Genomic DNA, 16,493 nt, shown 5'->3' on the forward strand with positions numbered 1-16,493 from the left:
GGCATCTAGGTTGTTTCCATCTTTTTGCTATTGTGAACAGTGCTGCAATGAACATGGGTGTGCATATATCTATTCGTGTGACGGCTCTTATTTCTCTAGGATATATTCCAAGGAGTGGGATAGCTGGATCATGTGGTACTTCTATTTCTAGCTTTCTAACAAAGTGCCAAATTGATTTCCAAAGTGGCTGTACCATTTTACATTCCCACCAACAGTATGTAAGTGTTCCAGTCTCCCCACAACCTCTTCAGCATTTATTATTTTGTGTTTTTTGGATTAATGCTAGCCTTGTTGGGGTGAGATGATATCTCATTGTAGTTTTGATCTGCATTTCTCCAATGGCAATGATCTTGAACATTGCTTCATGTGTCTGTTAGCCACCTGAATATCTTCTTTGGCAAAGTGACTGTTCATATCCTTTGCTCATTTTTTAATTGGGTTATGTGCCTTTTTGTTGTTGAGGTTTTGCAGTATCTTAGAGGTAAGACGTTGATCGGATTTGTCATAGCGAAAAATTTTTTTCCCAGTCTGTAGCTTGTCGTTTTACTCTTTTGGTGAGGTCTTTTGATGAGCCTAACTGCTTGATTTTCAGGATCTCCCAGTTATCTAGTCTCTCTTCTGGTGCTTTTGCATTGTTACTTAGGGTTCATATTGTGTTTATGCCATGTATTAGGGCTCCTAGCATTGTCCCTACTTTTTCTTCCATGATCTTTATCATTTTCAATTTTATATTTAAGTCTTTGATCCACTTTGAGTTAGTTTTTGTGCATGGTGTGAGGTATGGGTCTTGTTTCAGTTTTTTGCAGATGGAGATCCAGTTATGCCAGCACCATTTGGTAAAGAGACTGTCTTTTCCCCAGTTAACGGACTTTGGGCCTTTGTCAAATATCAGCTGCTCATAAGTGGATGGACTTATGTCTGGATTCTTAATCTGTTCCATTGGTCTACGTATCTGTTGTTGTACCAGTACCAGCCTGTTTTGACTACCATGGCGGTATATAATACGTTCTAAAATCAGGTAGTGTGAGGCCTCCCACTTCGTTCTTCTTCTTGAGTAATGCTTTACGTATTTGGGGCCTCTTCCCTTTCCATATGAAGTTGGTGATTTGTTTCTCCACATATTATCTTTTTTAACACACCTAAGAAACATACTATGAGGCACAGAATGTGTACTGAACTTTTCCAGGTAGCCCAACTAATAAGTGATCAAATAAGGATTTGAACCCAGGCAATTGATAACCTATATATTTCTTCCCCAACTTAATCATTTAATATGGGATCTCAGAAAGTCACTTCACCTTTCTGAGCTTTAGTTTTCTCACTGGTGAAAGAAATTGTTATTTCTACCTCACAGAGTTCCCACTGGGGTTCAAACTTGGGTACCCTGAAGTAGAATAACATTTACCAAACTATTTTGCAGCATTCCACAAGATATACTGCTGACAGAGGTTAAAGGATTCTGTAGTCAAATAACAGGAAAATGATATCTTGTCTTAAGAGATTCGTGATGCATGCCTTATGTACATAACAACTCTTGAGAATTCTGAAATGAAGAAACCTCCTTAACTGTTTAACCTGGTTTTCTCCAACTCATTTGACCACAGGACCTTCTGTCCCACTGCATATCTAATGACACTTTCAGCCTTGGAGCACAAACTAGGATATGTTGACAGAAAAAAAGGCACGAAAGCAGAGGACCTAAGTGGGTCTGAGTTCTGTTTCAACCGATCACCAACAGCGTGCCTTGGGCAAAACCTCCATAACATTTCCAAGTCTCTGTTTTCCCTCTCTGCTCTTGACTTTAGTAACTCCTTGGTTGATCCTTTGCCTCTTGGACCTCTCCTCTCTGGGTCATCTTCTAAATATCAGCTAATTAAATTCTATAGCAGATATATTAATATGACACCCCTGCTTAAAGATCTTTTTATGATAATAACAGCTAAGAATAAGAGCAAAAACAGAATGTTTACTAAGTGCCATGCATTATTCTATTCACTCATACAAATTTTAAAACCATCCTTTCAAGTACATACTAAGGTACAGCTACTAGGTGGTACAGTCTGTCTCCAGATTCCAAGTCCGCTCTGCTGCCTCTTAGATGCCCCTCCCCATGCCCACTGTTTCTTCAGGATATAGCCCTCATTCCTTAGGCCCTTCACAATCTGACTTCAGCCTTTCATTTCCACCTTATTTCATCTCTTTTCCCTACATACACAATAAAGCTAGTCTCTGTTCCGTACATTCATCCCCTCAGGGAACAATGAGGTACCGTGTGCCTATTACAGTGTCAGCACTGTTCTGGGCCATGTCATGTACTTTGACACACCATGTCTTTGGTCAGACGCTTCTTGCTTCCCCGATCTGCATACAACTTCCCCTTACCTGCCCCCCCCCACACCTGCCTTCCTCCAACTGATGACCTAGTAAATTTCAAAGCTCACTTATAAGCTGTCTATTTTGTGAAACCCAAATGGTCACTTTTTCTGAAGTTTTCTCCTCTCTTTCTCTCAACATCATTAATTCCTCCACAGAACTCTGTTCTGTCTATACTCCAGTAACAGCACCTATAGTACTGCATTACCATGGGTCACTGAGGGCAAATACTATGCACTATTTAGCTTGCTTCTCCAGTATTGAGCACTGTACCTAGCACATGTGAAAAAACAAAAAAACACGCAAACAAACAGTTGCTGTTGAGCCGATTCTGACTCATGGCAACCCCAGGTGTATCAGAGTAGAACTGTGCTCCGTAGGGTTTTCAATGGCTGTGATCTTTTGGAAGTAGATAGCCAGGCCTTTCTTTTGAGATACCTCTGGGTGGATTAAAAAAAAAACAAAAAACAAACCCATTGCCATCGAGTCGATTCCAACTCATAGCAACCACATAGGACAGAGCAGAACTGCCTCAGAGGGTTTCCAAGGAGCGCCTGGTAGATTCGAACTGCCGACCTTTTGGTTTGCAGCCATAGCTCTTAATTACTTCGCCACCAGGGTTTCCCACCAGTTTCTCAACTAGTAGCTGAGCACTTAACCATTTGTGCCACCCAGGAGGTCTACCTAGCACATAGTAAGTGCTTAATAAATAGTTGAATGAGTGATGAAAGCAGAGCTTTAAAATGTTCAATTTAGCAACTGAAATTTTGAAGGAGCATCTAGAGACAGGGAGACCAGATAGACAGCTATTGCTGATGTTTAGATATGAAGTAACAAAGGCCTGACAAAGAAGAATGGAAATGGAGTGAAAGAAAAAACAAAGAATGTTTACTATATGCCATGCATAGAAATTTGTATCTTGGTGGCTTTTTGGGTATGGAAAGTGAAAGAATAGGAGTAATTAAAGATTACCAAATTCACTGGGATAACTGGGTGACTGAATGGAGATAGCATTAACAGAAACAGTACATGTATATTAACTAAGACAATGCTTGCTGCAGTAACAGATAAACCCCAAAATTTAAGTGGTCTAATAAGCAGATATTTTGTCTCACATATAAAGTCTATATAGATGTTCCTGATGAGCAGGTGGCACTCCAAGAATGATTCAGGGATATAGGTACTTTTCATCTTGAATGGGTAACTTCCAAGGTCATCTACTTAACAAGTATTGCAAATGCAATAAAATGGTAAGCATCACTTCTATTGGCTAGGTCTCAGTCATGGTCACAGTCAACTGCAAGGGAAGATGGGAAATGTAGTTTAGTTGGGTACTCAGGAAGAAAACAAAAGGTGAACTCATTTGAATCTCTTACACCAAAGGTAGAAAGAGGTGTTGTGAAATTTCAGGGAATAAGGGTAGGGTAGAAACATGTTCATTGTGAGGTCTAGCTCATAACTGTTCGTTCGATGAGAAATACTTGAGTCAGCTCTTAAAATAACTGAGAAAGCAAAGCCATTAGTAAAAAAAATTTGCCTGAACTTCTTTAAACTTAATATATTGTATATTAGAAAAGTCTATACTTTGTAATATTACATATTATATATTATAATGACCTAACTCTTGTACCAAAATAAAAAACTCATTGCCATCGAGTTGATTCCAACTCAGTGATCCTATAAGGACAGAGTAGAACTGCTCCATAGGGTTTCCAAGGCTTTAAATCTTTATGGAAGCAGACTGCCACATCTCTCTCCTGCTGAGCAGCTGGTGGGTTCAAACCACCAACCTTTTGGCTAGCAACAAAGTACTTTACCACTGTGCCACTCCTTTTATCTCTTATACACAAAATAAAAATATCCCATCATTAATAGAAGAGGTTGTACACTTATTTTCTCAGTTGTAGCTAGGGATACTTGCAAATTCAGTAATACTTTTTTGATTGGTCACTTTTGCAACCAATTTTTTAAAAGTCAAGGTTGGTGGTATAAACCTAAAGCCTATGGTCTTGTGGGCAAAAGGCTATGATAAACGTTTATAATGCGTTTTTATAAATGTGGATCTCTTGTCTATTTTTCAAAATGTAGTTATTACATTTTAGCCTAAATTCATCCTCTCTTGGCCATTATGTGAAAAGTTCACCAGGCACATCCACAAGCACAGGTTACATCCTTAGGCCAAACAAAAGAGGTCCCCTAACTCACTTTTGGTCCCTTATGTAATTTACTCAGGTTCCATTATCTGGCATCAAAGTCAAGTTTATGAGAGAAAAACATCAACAATGTAAATCCCAGTAGTTTGAAGGTGAATTAAAAAGCTCCCAAATCAGTACTTCCCTCAAATGTTAAATAATTCACTGTGGCATTATAGATACAAGCCTCCAGCAAAAGTTACACTTGAACAATTAAGGAAACAGAAGCCAAACAAATGACTTCAGGGGTAGAGAACCAACTTAATGGTTTCTCATAGTACTATAACAAATTACTTTTTCACAGTAAGACCAGCTATGTTTTACACATTAAGCAGTGTGTGAAATATCCAAGCAACACCAATGACTTACTAGATCAAGGCCAATTACAGGAAATAGCCTGGAACCACACCAGAATTATTCCCTCAATGTAACTGGGGATTCTATACACCTGGGTATTAAAACCCACTTAGGTTATTTAGAAAGTTTTTGTGTTCATAGTGTATATCTATACTTTTGCAAAGTTCTTTACAATTGCTCAGATTATAACAATCATGTACCAAATGCATTAAGGTTCCCATGGAGGATCAAGAGGCAATGCAACTGTTTCTTAGAGGACAGTGAATTAGAAACACAAGGTCACATCATATTGTACCATGTTTATACAAACAATAACCAGTACATAGTAAAGAGAGTACAACCTTTATAGCAAAATTTGGATTTAAATCCCAACTTTATTACCTTCTACCAAGGAGACTTTAGAAAAGTCTGAATCTCAGTAATGGTTTCCTCATCTGTAAAATAGGGTTGCTATGAGTCAGAAAAGACTCAGCAGCAACAGGTTTTTTTTTTAATGTGTCAGGTAGTACTTTCCAAGGGTTGTTTTAGGATTAGAGACAACGAAACATAGCTGGTGTTCATTAATAGTGTGTGTGGTTACCCAAACGCAAGAGCAGATGACTGACCAATAAAACGGGGTGAAAGTCAGCAGACTGAAACTTGATGCGATTACTAAGAAGAAACAGAGAAACATGAAATACAAGGTAGTGGAGATCTATTTCCAGGGACTAACAGGTTATTGGTATTCATTGTTGTTCTTTACGTATTTTCTCTAGTTATTTCAATTAAACTTAGCCACAAGTTTTCTACAAAATTTATAAGGTAAAGGTTTGAACTCTAATTCAAAACAGATTTCGGGGAAGGATATACACATATTAAAGACGATTTGCCAAGTTGCTTTCCATTCAGAAGTTTTTCAAGACATACTTACAAGAAGCAAGACCTTATTGTGGCATACAAATTTAATGGCTAGTCTGCTCTACAAGTGTCAGGCTACAAGTGAAACAGACTAGAAAGCTGGAATGGAACAACAACAAAAAAAAAAACACATGATATGGAGTAAGCCTCAACTTTCCCCATTTGCCAGCTGCATCACCTTGAAAAAGTCTCAAAAGTTTTGAGATTCAGTTGTTCTCAAGAGTAAAATAAGTAAAAAGACAATGCCTACCTTAGGGCACTATTCTAAGGGTCAAATGGGATAACTGTCATAAAAATGATCAGTAACCTACAAAGCACTAAACAAATATAAATTATTTCAGAGTGTGGAACTGAAAATGATCTCAAGGTTTCCCTTCTAGTCTAGATACTTGTATGGACAAATGGTAAAGGGTCGGCAAAATTATACTGGCTGAAGGACAGGTCGTTCGTAGCCATGACTGATTGTTAATAAAAAAGGACTGGACTTCATAGCTGGCAAGCAACGCAAATACTATAGAAGAAAAAAAGTTCTGGATAAGATCACTAGGAATAAAAAATTTTTGAGATGTGGGTTCATTTTAAAGTAAATCAACTAGGCCAATTAGCCATAAACCAAAGTTTCTAGAAATGCTTGTTTTTGTGAGGAAAAATTCTTTGTCACCCATGTTTTTAGGTATAATAATTAACGAAAATGTTCTATATACCAGATTTCACCTGCAGATTGTTACTTCTATACAGGCTTTTAATACAGTGCCAAGCATACTGTTAGGATTATATAAAACTTTTGCAATAATACTATTACTAAAAATATATACAGTAATTTTTAAACAAAACTGAAAAATTTAAGGTTGTTATTATTCAGCAAAAAATGACTAACACATACTCATAAATTTATTTTTAATCTAAATGTGTGAGATATAAATATGTGCTTATTCCAATAACTTTAATAAAAAACCTTTTCACCATAAAAGTAAATAAAATCAAATAACTTATATAGCACTGAAATAGACTACTTCTCATGAAACGGTAGGCCCACTATTATTTATACAACTAGCTACCATTTTGAGTAGGTTTAAAAATCAGAAACCCTGGACTGAGTGGCATAGAGGTTTCTACAGAGATAGAACGATACCATAACTGTATGTGTGTATAGGGGGGTAGGGGTGGGGGTTGATAAACAGAAATTTTTAAATGCCCAGGGCAGAAATAAAAGTATTTGATAAAATTTATGGAGAAATATCCCAGTCATGCATGGAAGCTGGCCAAAAGTACCAGAGTTATAAGGAACAATAAAAATCCATTTTTAAAACCTTACAAGATATTTTACTGTTTGAATCAGAGAATGACAAAGAGCTGCACAGTGATTTCCACTGACCACTGTTCAATAAATGAAAATATAATTTAGAGAGCAATGTCAAAAGTGAATTTCTTCTTACCATGAATAGATCCCACTGACCATGTCACAGTTCTGACATGAAGCATCCACATTGCTGGGCCCAGCTGCTTTAGAAATAAGTAGCACCACCAAGCCTCTCAACTGGAGGTTATTCCTGCTGTCATGTACAAGCCTCCTGCCAACAAATAAAGAAAGGATTAACATACTCTCACAGGGTCAATCAACTCAAGTTAGAAAATTGCTGCACATATGCCCATACCTCTAAAACTGGACAATGGGACTTGTTGAAAAGAACCAGGGTTGGGGGAAGAACGAATTAATACGAGGAAGCAATGAGTTCAGGAAACAACTAGAGAATTTCATGGCTGGTTTTAAAAGTGAGGATCTTAATTGGTGAGGCTTGATGATCTGGCTCCCTCCTGGGTCTTCCCACTGTCAACCTTAACCATTTGCTCTGATAACAAGAGGAATACATAGTTTTAAACTGTTTTGAATGAGGTTGATAGCAACTGAGATATAAATTGTAGGGCTGGATAAAGTTATATTTGGTGGTGATGGTGGTAAGGGGGAGTGGCCACAGGTAGAGAAGAAGCTTAGAGAATGAAAGAATTAAACCAAATCCAAATGACTTAAGAATTCATTTGACAGACAAAATAGAAATGGATGTCATCAGCAAACATCTTGCCATTTCCTATTATTTATGCAAAGCATCATCATTTTAGGCAAAAATAAGGCCTTAGAATGTCATATATATGTGTATATATATATAAAATATACACACACACACACACACATATATATATATATATAGCTATGAGGACGGTAATTTTATAATTACTGCTATAACTGAGGCTAGAAATACTTTCCAGAACTACCTAAATTTGTTAAGTATTGCCAAGTGGTTCTCATATAAGAACTAAATAGCATCATTAAAAAAAAACACACACACAAAAAAAAACTATGAACAGTATGGAGCCCGGGTGGCACAGTGGTTAAGAGCTCGGCTGCCAACCGAAAGGTCAGCAGTTTGAATTCACCTGCCACCCCTTGGAAACCCTATAGGGCAGTTCTACTTTTTCCTATAGGGTCACTAAGAGTCAGAATCAACTCAATGGCAATGGGTTTGTGTTTTTTTTTGGTATGAGCAGTATAATAAACTAATTTTTAGAACCATGCTCACGAGCACTAAACAACTAGATGATATAATCATAGCATACACAAAATATACACATACAGTTCTTAAATTCAGTGAAAAAAACACTTCAAATTAGTATTGTAATACTTCATTGAATCATTAAGACTTCCTCAGTGAGTTATGAACAAAGAATCAATTTAAGTTAATTAAGTTAACAAAGCCAAAATTAATGAGTTAATCCATTACTTAAAAAATAAACAAACTTTGCCTCTCAAGCCTCCAAAAAGAAATTTAAAAAAGGGTCCCTAATGAGCTTATTCATTAGTTTCAAAACAAGACAGATCTTCAGTCTCTCTGCAAATAGCTCTTTTTCTACTTCTTGTATTTTCTCCTTAACTGAGTAAGTGATCTTCAGCAAGTTAGAAGGGTTAGTAGTTTTAGAAAAGAAGTTCTAATATCCTAGGAAAAAGAAGTTAAGGTAATTAAGCTACATCACAATAGAAACAAGTAGGCATTAGAAATTTCCAAAGCTCTTCATTATCATGTAACAATCAGTTTAAATCCTATGGACATGAAATGCAGGGAGGCTGGGAAGCACCTATTTTAGAACAAGAAAATGTAAAATGGGAACTTTTTCTAAATTTGTTGCTTTGAAATGCAAAATTTAACTTACGCTACTAGATGCTGTATGTATTACTTAAGGTGAATCTTCACTCTTCCCTTCTTTTATAATAATATTAAAGAGGATGTCTAAATAAGCTCTTCTAAAAGTGAAAGAAAAAGATGAGTTTGTGTGTGTGTGTGTGTGTGTGTGTATGTGTGTGTTAAAGCAGGATATGGTTAGGGATGAGCGATATGATGACACAGTAAGAACTCCAAGTCACATTAATGAAGTGGTTCTAGCAACAGTCTTAACAACATTTTCTTCAAACTTCCCAGAGAAAGGACCTTTCAAAGAGGACACACAAACTAATAAAAATGATAATAATAATAATAGCAGCAAACACTTATAAAGTGCTTTCTATATGTCACGAACTGTTCCAAGCATTTTACTATATATTAACTAAATTAATTCACAACAACCCTAAGCAGAAGGTACTACAATCATCCCAATTTTACTGAGGCACATGGAGAAACAAAGCAACTTGCCCAATGTACCACAGCTGGTAAGTGGTAAAGCCAGGATCTGAACCCAGCCCAACTGGCTCTAGAGTCTACATACACTCTTAACCACTATACTATAGTGACTCTCCATCTATTTCAGCTCATTCACAAAATTATTTGCTAAGTCAAATTAGAACAGTGTGGCTTTAGAACCAGAAACGCCTAAAGGCCATAAGAATGCCCTTCTGCCACTCACTAGCTAGGAATCAGAGGCTGTCACCTCTTCTGTAAAATGAAGGTAACAACATCTACTTTTCATAGTCAATGCATGGATAAGAGACAACATGGCTAAAGTATGTAACACTGTGGAATCACATGGTAGGTGATCAGTGAACAACAGCTATGAGGTGGCACAGTGGTTAAGAGCTATGGCTGCTAACTGAAAGGTCAGCAGTTTGAATTCACCAGCCATTCCTTGGAAACCCTATGGGGCAGTTCCATTCTGTCCTATAGGGTCACTGTGAGTCAGAATTGACTCGACAACAACAGGTTTTTTTTGGTTCTCCTTGTTACTTTTTACCATCTTTTTTTTTTTTTTTTTTTTTTTGACTCTTAGACTTTCTCTTTCTTCTACTCCCTTTTTTCTATCTGCCAAAAAGTCTTTCCCACTCTGCCAGGATATAATTTCCTATAAATATTGCTTCCTTTTCTCCTCCCCAAATAAGAAAAATCAAGGAATTCTTCCCAAACCTCCCACCGCCCCAAACATCATGTATCATTGAAACACTTGCCTCCTTGCAGTAGTACTGAAAAGGGCAGGAAAAGAAGCTATAATAGACTGACAAAAATAGAGAGAGGCATTCAGAGAAGCACACCTCTGGCCATTAATTTTCAAGTAAGACAGTAGTTAACAAGCCGGAGGACAGAATAACAGCTTGAGTAAATTAAATAACTGTTTCCAAAACACCATTTCTTTAAATTCACTTCATTAACACCTTTAAAAAAAGCAGTACTGAGATAAACTGAAAATGCCCACAGCTCAAAAATCAGCTCACAACCAAAGCAGAATAAGAAATTTTGCTCTTGAGCGTAAAAAACTCCTAGAATTCTAAACTTACAGAGATGATATGTTTTACACAGTCCAGGTCATACTTCACCTGGAGCACTCTGATTTATTCTTAATGCCTCTCTTAAGGAGGGACACTGACAAGCTGGAGCATATCCAGATGGTGAAATCACATATGGCCATATGAATAGCTGGGGGGAAAAAGAAAAAACTCTGCAGATGCTAACTTGAAGAATGGTAAAGTTGGTGTTCTCAAATTTATGCAGTCAACAACGTAGTGGATGCTTACTGCCATGTCAGGCACGGTGCTAAGCAGACAATGGAGGGCATGATGATGAGCACTGCTGAGATATGGTCTCCCTAATCTTGTCTGGATTAAGAATCACTTAGAATAGAATGTGATACTAGCTTCTTAAGGGGATGAACTGGTGCTGTGGGAGCACAGACAAGGGGCAACTAACAATAAGGTGAAGGGGTGTAAAGAAGCCTCCACAAAATCTACAGGATAAGGAGGAAGTAGCCAGGGGAGTTGGGCGTTTGCATATGTGTGTGTGTGTGAAAAAAAAAAAAGGTGTGTGAAGAGAGGAGGACATGGTTGTTTGTAGGAGAGAGAGAAGGACATGGTTGTTTCCAGAATCAATATGGCAGTAGCACATTGTGTGAAGGGAAGAGCTGGGAGAAAGAAATTAAGGTAGAGGAACACATAATAGCTGTCTACTCATATGCAAGGGTTCCATATGGATAGGAGACAGACCTACTAAGTATTACTTTAGAGACTGGCACTAAAGCATAGAAAACATAGCAGGCCAATTTTGACTCAACATGAAGAAATTAGAAAACAGAGTTGTCTCTGTTGATGGTGAGTCCCTGTTGCTAGAGATGTTCAAGAAGCCACACAGCCTCCAACACAACACATTAGAGAGAAGCCTGGACTATCTGACATCTGAGGTTTTTTCTTACTCCATGATTTTTTCTATATACTATCACTTCAATATACTCAATTATTTAATAATATATATAAGGGGAATAAAAATTGGAATGAAGACCAATATTTATCACTAAATATTCAGTGATCTTCATCACTAAAGTTCTACAGAACTGTTTTCCTTTTAGCTAATATAAACAAAAACTTCATTCATTCATTCATTCAACTAATACAGACTGAACATCTTCCTTACACCAGACACTGTGCGAGGCAATGGGAGGCAACAGCAAGCAAAACTATGCATGGAGCTTATGATCTAGTGGAAGAGACTGATAATAATGAAAGAATCACAAATAAATGGAAAATGACAATGGTAATGAGTGTGTCAAAGAAAAAAGAGAGATGGTGCCATGAGAGCTTATAATAAGGGGAACTAGTCGGGAAAGTCAGAGGCTTCCCTGAGGTAGGGATGACTGAGTTGATATTCAAAAGAAGAAGAGATATAAAAGAAAGGTATTGGGAGAGTAAGAGGATTGTTCCCAGCACACAAGAACGAGCATACGTAAGACAGAGAGCACCACATACACCTTAAGAAGTGTGGCTGGAGGCATTCAGGAACTGGACCACACAGGCTGAACAGGCCACGATAAGAGGTTTGCTTTTTATCCAAAAAGCAATAAGAAGACATTGAAGTATTTTAAGCAATTACATAATCAGGTATTTTTTAACACCCCCTCATCCCCTCCAAAAGAAACCCTCTGTCATCAGTGTGGAAAAACAACTGGGTGGGGGGGAGGCGGGAGAAGGAAACAAAGTAGACAGGAGACCAGTTAGGAGGGTTTTGCAGCAGTCTAGGAGAAACATGGGGATAGCTTGGTGGACAAATTACAGGTGTACTAAACCTTCAATTTAAACAGATGTTGGATACTATGTGGTCCTAAAAAACTAATCAATATGCATATATCACTAATGTTAAATAATTAATATCATTTTGAAAATTCTATAAATTGAATTTTGGGGGACAAAACTTTACCTTCTCCAAAATTCTGATCTAGAAGTAGAATAGATGAACCTTCAACACAAATATTCACATAGCTATACAATTTCATGGAAATAAGGGCTGAGTCGGGGAAACCTAGAGCCAGCCCAGCTCTGTCCTCTTCTCACACTATGCTTTAGATGGCTGACTACAGTTCTCATTGCATCACCACATCTTTCCACAACTATTAAAGAACTTCTCTTCCTTAACTCAATTCCATTAAGTATCTCCAATCATCGCTATGGTACCTCTTTCCATATCTCTTCTCAAATTCCATTTTTTCAACACATATGTAGCAAGCATGAGAGGAATACAAAGAAATAAGAACTGTAAGAAAGGAGTTATATGGGTGTTGAAAAATGATTAACTTGAATAATACAAGGAGCAAATAAAAGACAGTAACGTAACAAAAAGCTATCAGTACACAGAGGAAGAAAGAAAATTGTTTCTTGCTAGAAGTGCTCCTCATAGCAGAGGCAGCATTCAGATTGGGCCTGAAAGACAGTAGAATTTCCATGAACAGGAAATGGAGGTGGGAGTGGGAATGGGGGTGGGGGCCATTAGAATAGGAGAAAGAAACAGCATAGGCAGCGACAATATAAAGTGGGAGAACAGGGAGCAGGTTCAGGAGCTGTGGGACTGTACCCATCTGGGCAGTGTGTGAAGGTAAATAAGCCTAGAAAAACAGGCAACAATCTAAATAGTGAAGAACCCTGAAAGTCAGGTTTATAGCCTGGTCTTTATTCTGCAGGCAATCAGGAGGCACGATGGTTGTCAGCAAGGGAGTAATGTGATTAAAGCTAAAGACTAAAACTGTTACTCTGGGCCTAATACTGTTACAGTGGCAGTAGCATGTTGAGTGCAGTGGAAAGAAGAGGGAAGATTAGTTAGGAGGAGTCTCTTCCAAAAGTCCAGGTGGGAGATAATGAGGGCCTAAATTAGGGTAGTGGCAGCAGAGATAGAGAATAAAAGCTGAATGATGGCAGCAGCATGGAGGTGGAACAGGCTACTCTGGCCAACTGACTGGATAAGGGAGGCATGAGGAGGGGTAGGAGAGGCAAAGGAAAGATAAGGGCTAACTTTGAGATTCAGGCCTGACTGACTGGAGGTGATGATGCTGCCATTAGCAGGGACTGGAGAGAGGAAGGAGAATTAATGGGGAATTAATGAGCTCAGTTTTGGACATGTTAAATTTGAATGCAAGAAGGACTTCCAGATGGAGATGCCCAGCAGGCAGCTGGAAATGCTGTGGATATAGATTTGGGAAGCATCCTCATAGAAGTGATGGCTGAAACACTAGGAATTGATGGATGACTTTTTGAGGAGAGAGAGAAGAGAAAAGAAGGGAAGAATAGAAAAGAGAAAAGGAATCTTGGAGAATACCTACACTCAGGGGACTGAGGAACAATGCATAGCCAACATGAAGAAACACAGTATGTCCAAAACCAAACAAACCAAACCCACTGTCCTCAAGCTGATTCCAACTCATGGCGATCCCAGGTGTTAAGAGAGTAGAACTGCATTCCACAGGGCTTTCTTGGCTGTAATCTTTATGGAAACAGATTGCCAGGCCTTTCTTCCATGGTGCTGCTGGGTGGGTTTGAGCTGCCAACCTTTCAGTTAGTTGTTGAGCGCAAATGGTTTGCACCACTCAGGGACCTTACAGTATGTCCACAAATACATACAGGGCGTGTCCACACACCCCCATAAAGAAGTGTGTACACACGTGCATAGTGAGGCAGAGATGTATGACAGTGCAGTGTACAGAAACTAGGATCTAGGAGTTGTCCTTTCCTTGGGCTTCTAGAGTACTTTTTGTAAACCTCTAGTTTGGTACTTAATACACTAAATAATAAAAATGATAACGACACAGACAGCAACAACTACAACATACTATAATATCAGGCATGTGGTGTTTTACATGCACAGGCTCTAATTCTCATGAAAACCATGCAAGGTAACTACTTATATCCCTTTACAGATGAGGAAAATTAGGGAGAAGGCTTAGAAAAGTTAGATAATTACCAGTCACACTAGTCAACTACTAATGGAAGTGCCAAGATTTAAACATAGTTCTAACTCCAAAGCCCAGGCTCGCTTATGCTGTGTGGCCTTGATATTTAATGCTCTGTTCACAGGAACTCCTTCACAAGGCTGTGAGAACCCTGAGGACACTCAAGCTTAGTCATCTTTGGATGCCGTGTATCTAGCTAAGTGACACAGAGTAGGTCTCAAAACAGTGCAACATGAGTACCAATGTCTGTTGCAGCATTATTCACAATAGCCTGAAGGTGGAAATAACCCATGTGTCCATCAACAGATGAATGGGTAAATAAAATGTGGTATATACATACAATGGAATATTATTCAGACATAAAGAGAAATGAAGTCCTGATACATGCTATCACATGGATGAACCTTGAAAACATCATGCTGAGTAAAAAAGTCAGACACTAAAGGACAAATATTATATGATCCCACTTATATGAAATACCTAGAATAGGCAAATGCATAGAGACCGAAGTTTATCAGTGGTTACCAGGGGCAGGGGGACAGGGAAAAACGGGAAGTTATTGCATAAGGGGTACTAAATTTCTGTTTGGGGTGATAAAAAAACATTTGGAAATGGATAGTGGTGGTGGCTGCACAATATGGTGAATGTAATTAGAGTACACTTAAATTACTGTACATATGAACTGTATGCTTTAAAATGACAAATGTTTTATTATATATATTTTACCACAATAAAGTTTTTAAAAAATTCAAGATGAAAGAATAAATGGCTTCAAGAAATACAGCAGCAGACTCTCTCTGTTATCAGAAACCAAAACCAAATCCGTTGCCGTCAAGGCAATTCTGACTCACAGTGACCCTACAGGACAGAGTAGAACTTCCCCATGGGGTTTCAAGGAGCGGCTGGTGGAGTCAAACTGGATTTGAACTGCTAACCTTTCGGTTAGCAGCTGTAGCTCTTAACCAATGCGCAACAGACCTATTACTATTCCTAACTTTCTGCATCTCTCTGTTATCCCTTTGCCACACTCAATCATTCTGTTCCGAAGACTTGAGTCCCTCTTCCTAAATCCTAGTGAATTTTTTAAAAGCCACAGCCACGCACAAGAAAAGCCCCAATGCAGTCTAAAAAACATGCTAAGATTTATTTTACTGTCATATTGGAAAAGTTATATATATAAAAATTATGCGATATCAAAAGGACCTATTCCTTAAGCTTTAAATTGAAAGAACACAATAAATTGGAGTGTTTTTGCACTTAGTTTCTTCATCTAGGAGAACTGACTGAATTTGTTGCTACATCAGTGCCTGTGAGAGAGAAGGCTTACCTCACTTTGAACAGAAGGTGGAGGTACTTCCAGATGGAGAGTTGAGATGGGATGGCAGAATTGGAGCATGGTGAAAACTTTTTAGATTTATACTCAAGAGTTCCAAATTTTAACTTATATCCATTATCCAAATCACAACTTTTTGGGAAAATTTATAGTCAGATATTATGAAAATAATTAACCACCCACAAGGGAATATCACCTTTGAGTAAATTAAAAAACCCCTTGCCATCGAGTCGATTCCAACTCATAGCGACCCTACAGGACAGAGTAGAACTGCCCCATAGGGTTTCCAAGGAGACCCTGGTGGATTCTTAACCACAACGCCCCCAGGGTTTCAAGGCACCCCAAAGTAAACCTGAGTAGGAAAGAATGAGCACTGTCCACATCCCCTGAGAAGGAAACTCCCTCCAATGCTAAAATCTAAAGGTATGGAATTTGTTTTATTGCCTTGTTATCCCACTTCAATATACCCAATCCTGATAAAACTATCCAGAAAATGAAAGCATAAAAGATAAGTGTTAAATTCTAATACACATGAGGTAGGTTGATCAATAAGATTCCTAATAATGCTTATGTCTATGACCTCTGGTTAAAATAAAAAACAAACAAACAAACAAAAAACATACAGATAACAGAAAAGGACTGACTATAATATGCATGGAAAC

General features: G+C 38.1%; 1 protein-coding gene across 1 annotated transcript in view; it reads right to left on the reverse strand.

Annotated features, from left to right (window-relative positions):
• The window catches only part of PDSS2 (decaprenyl diphosphate synthase subunit 2), a 283,596-nt gene that overhangs the window by 170,130 nt on the left and 96,973 nt on the right, over positions 1-16,493 (reverse strand). Inside the window, exon 2 of the mRNA XM_004372438.2 lies at positions 7,256-7,390. Within this exon, the coding sequence (XP_004372495.1) occupies positions 7,256-7,390 (135 nt within the window). The remainder of the gene's footprint in view (positions 1-7,255; positions 7,391-16,493) is intronic.

This window comes from Trichechus manatus, unplaced genomic scaffold, assembly GCF_000243295.1.
Source record: "Trichechus manatus latirostris isolate Lorelei unplaced genomic scaffold, TriManLat1.0 scaffold00017, whole genome shotgun sequence".
NCBI lineage: Eukaryota > Metazoa > Chordata > Mammalia > Sirenia > Trichechidae > Trichechus > Trichechus manatus.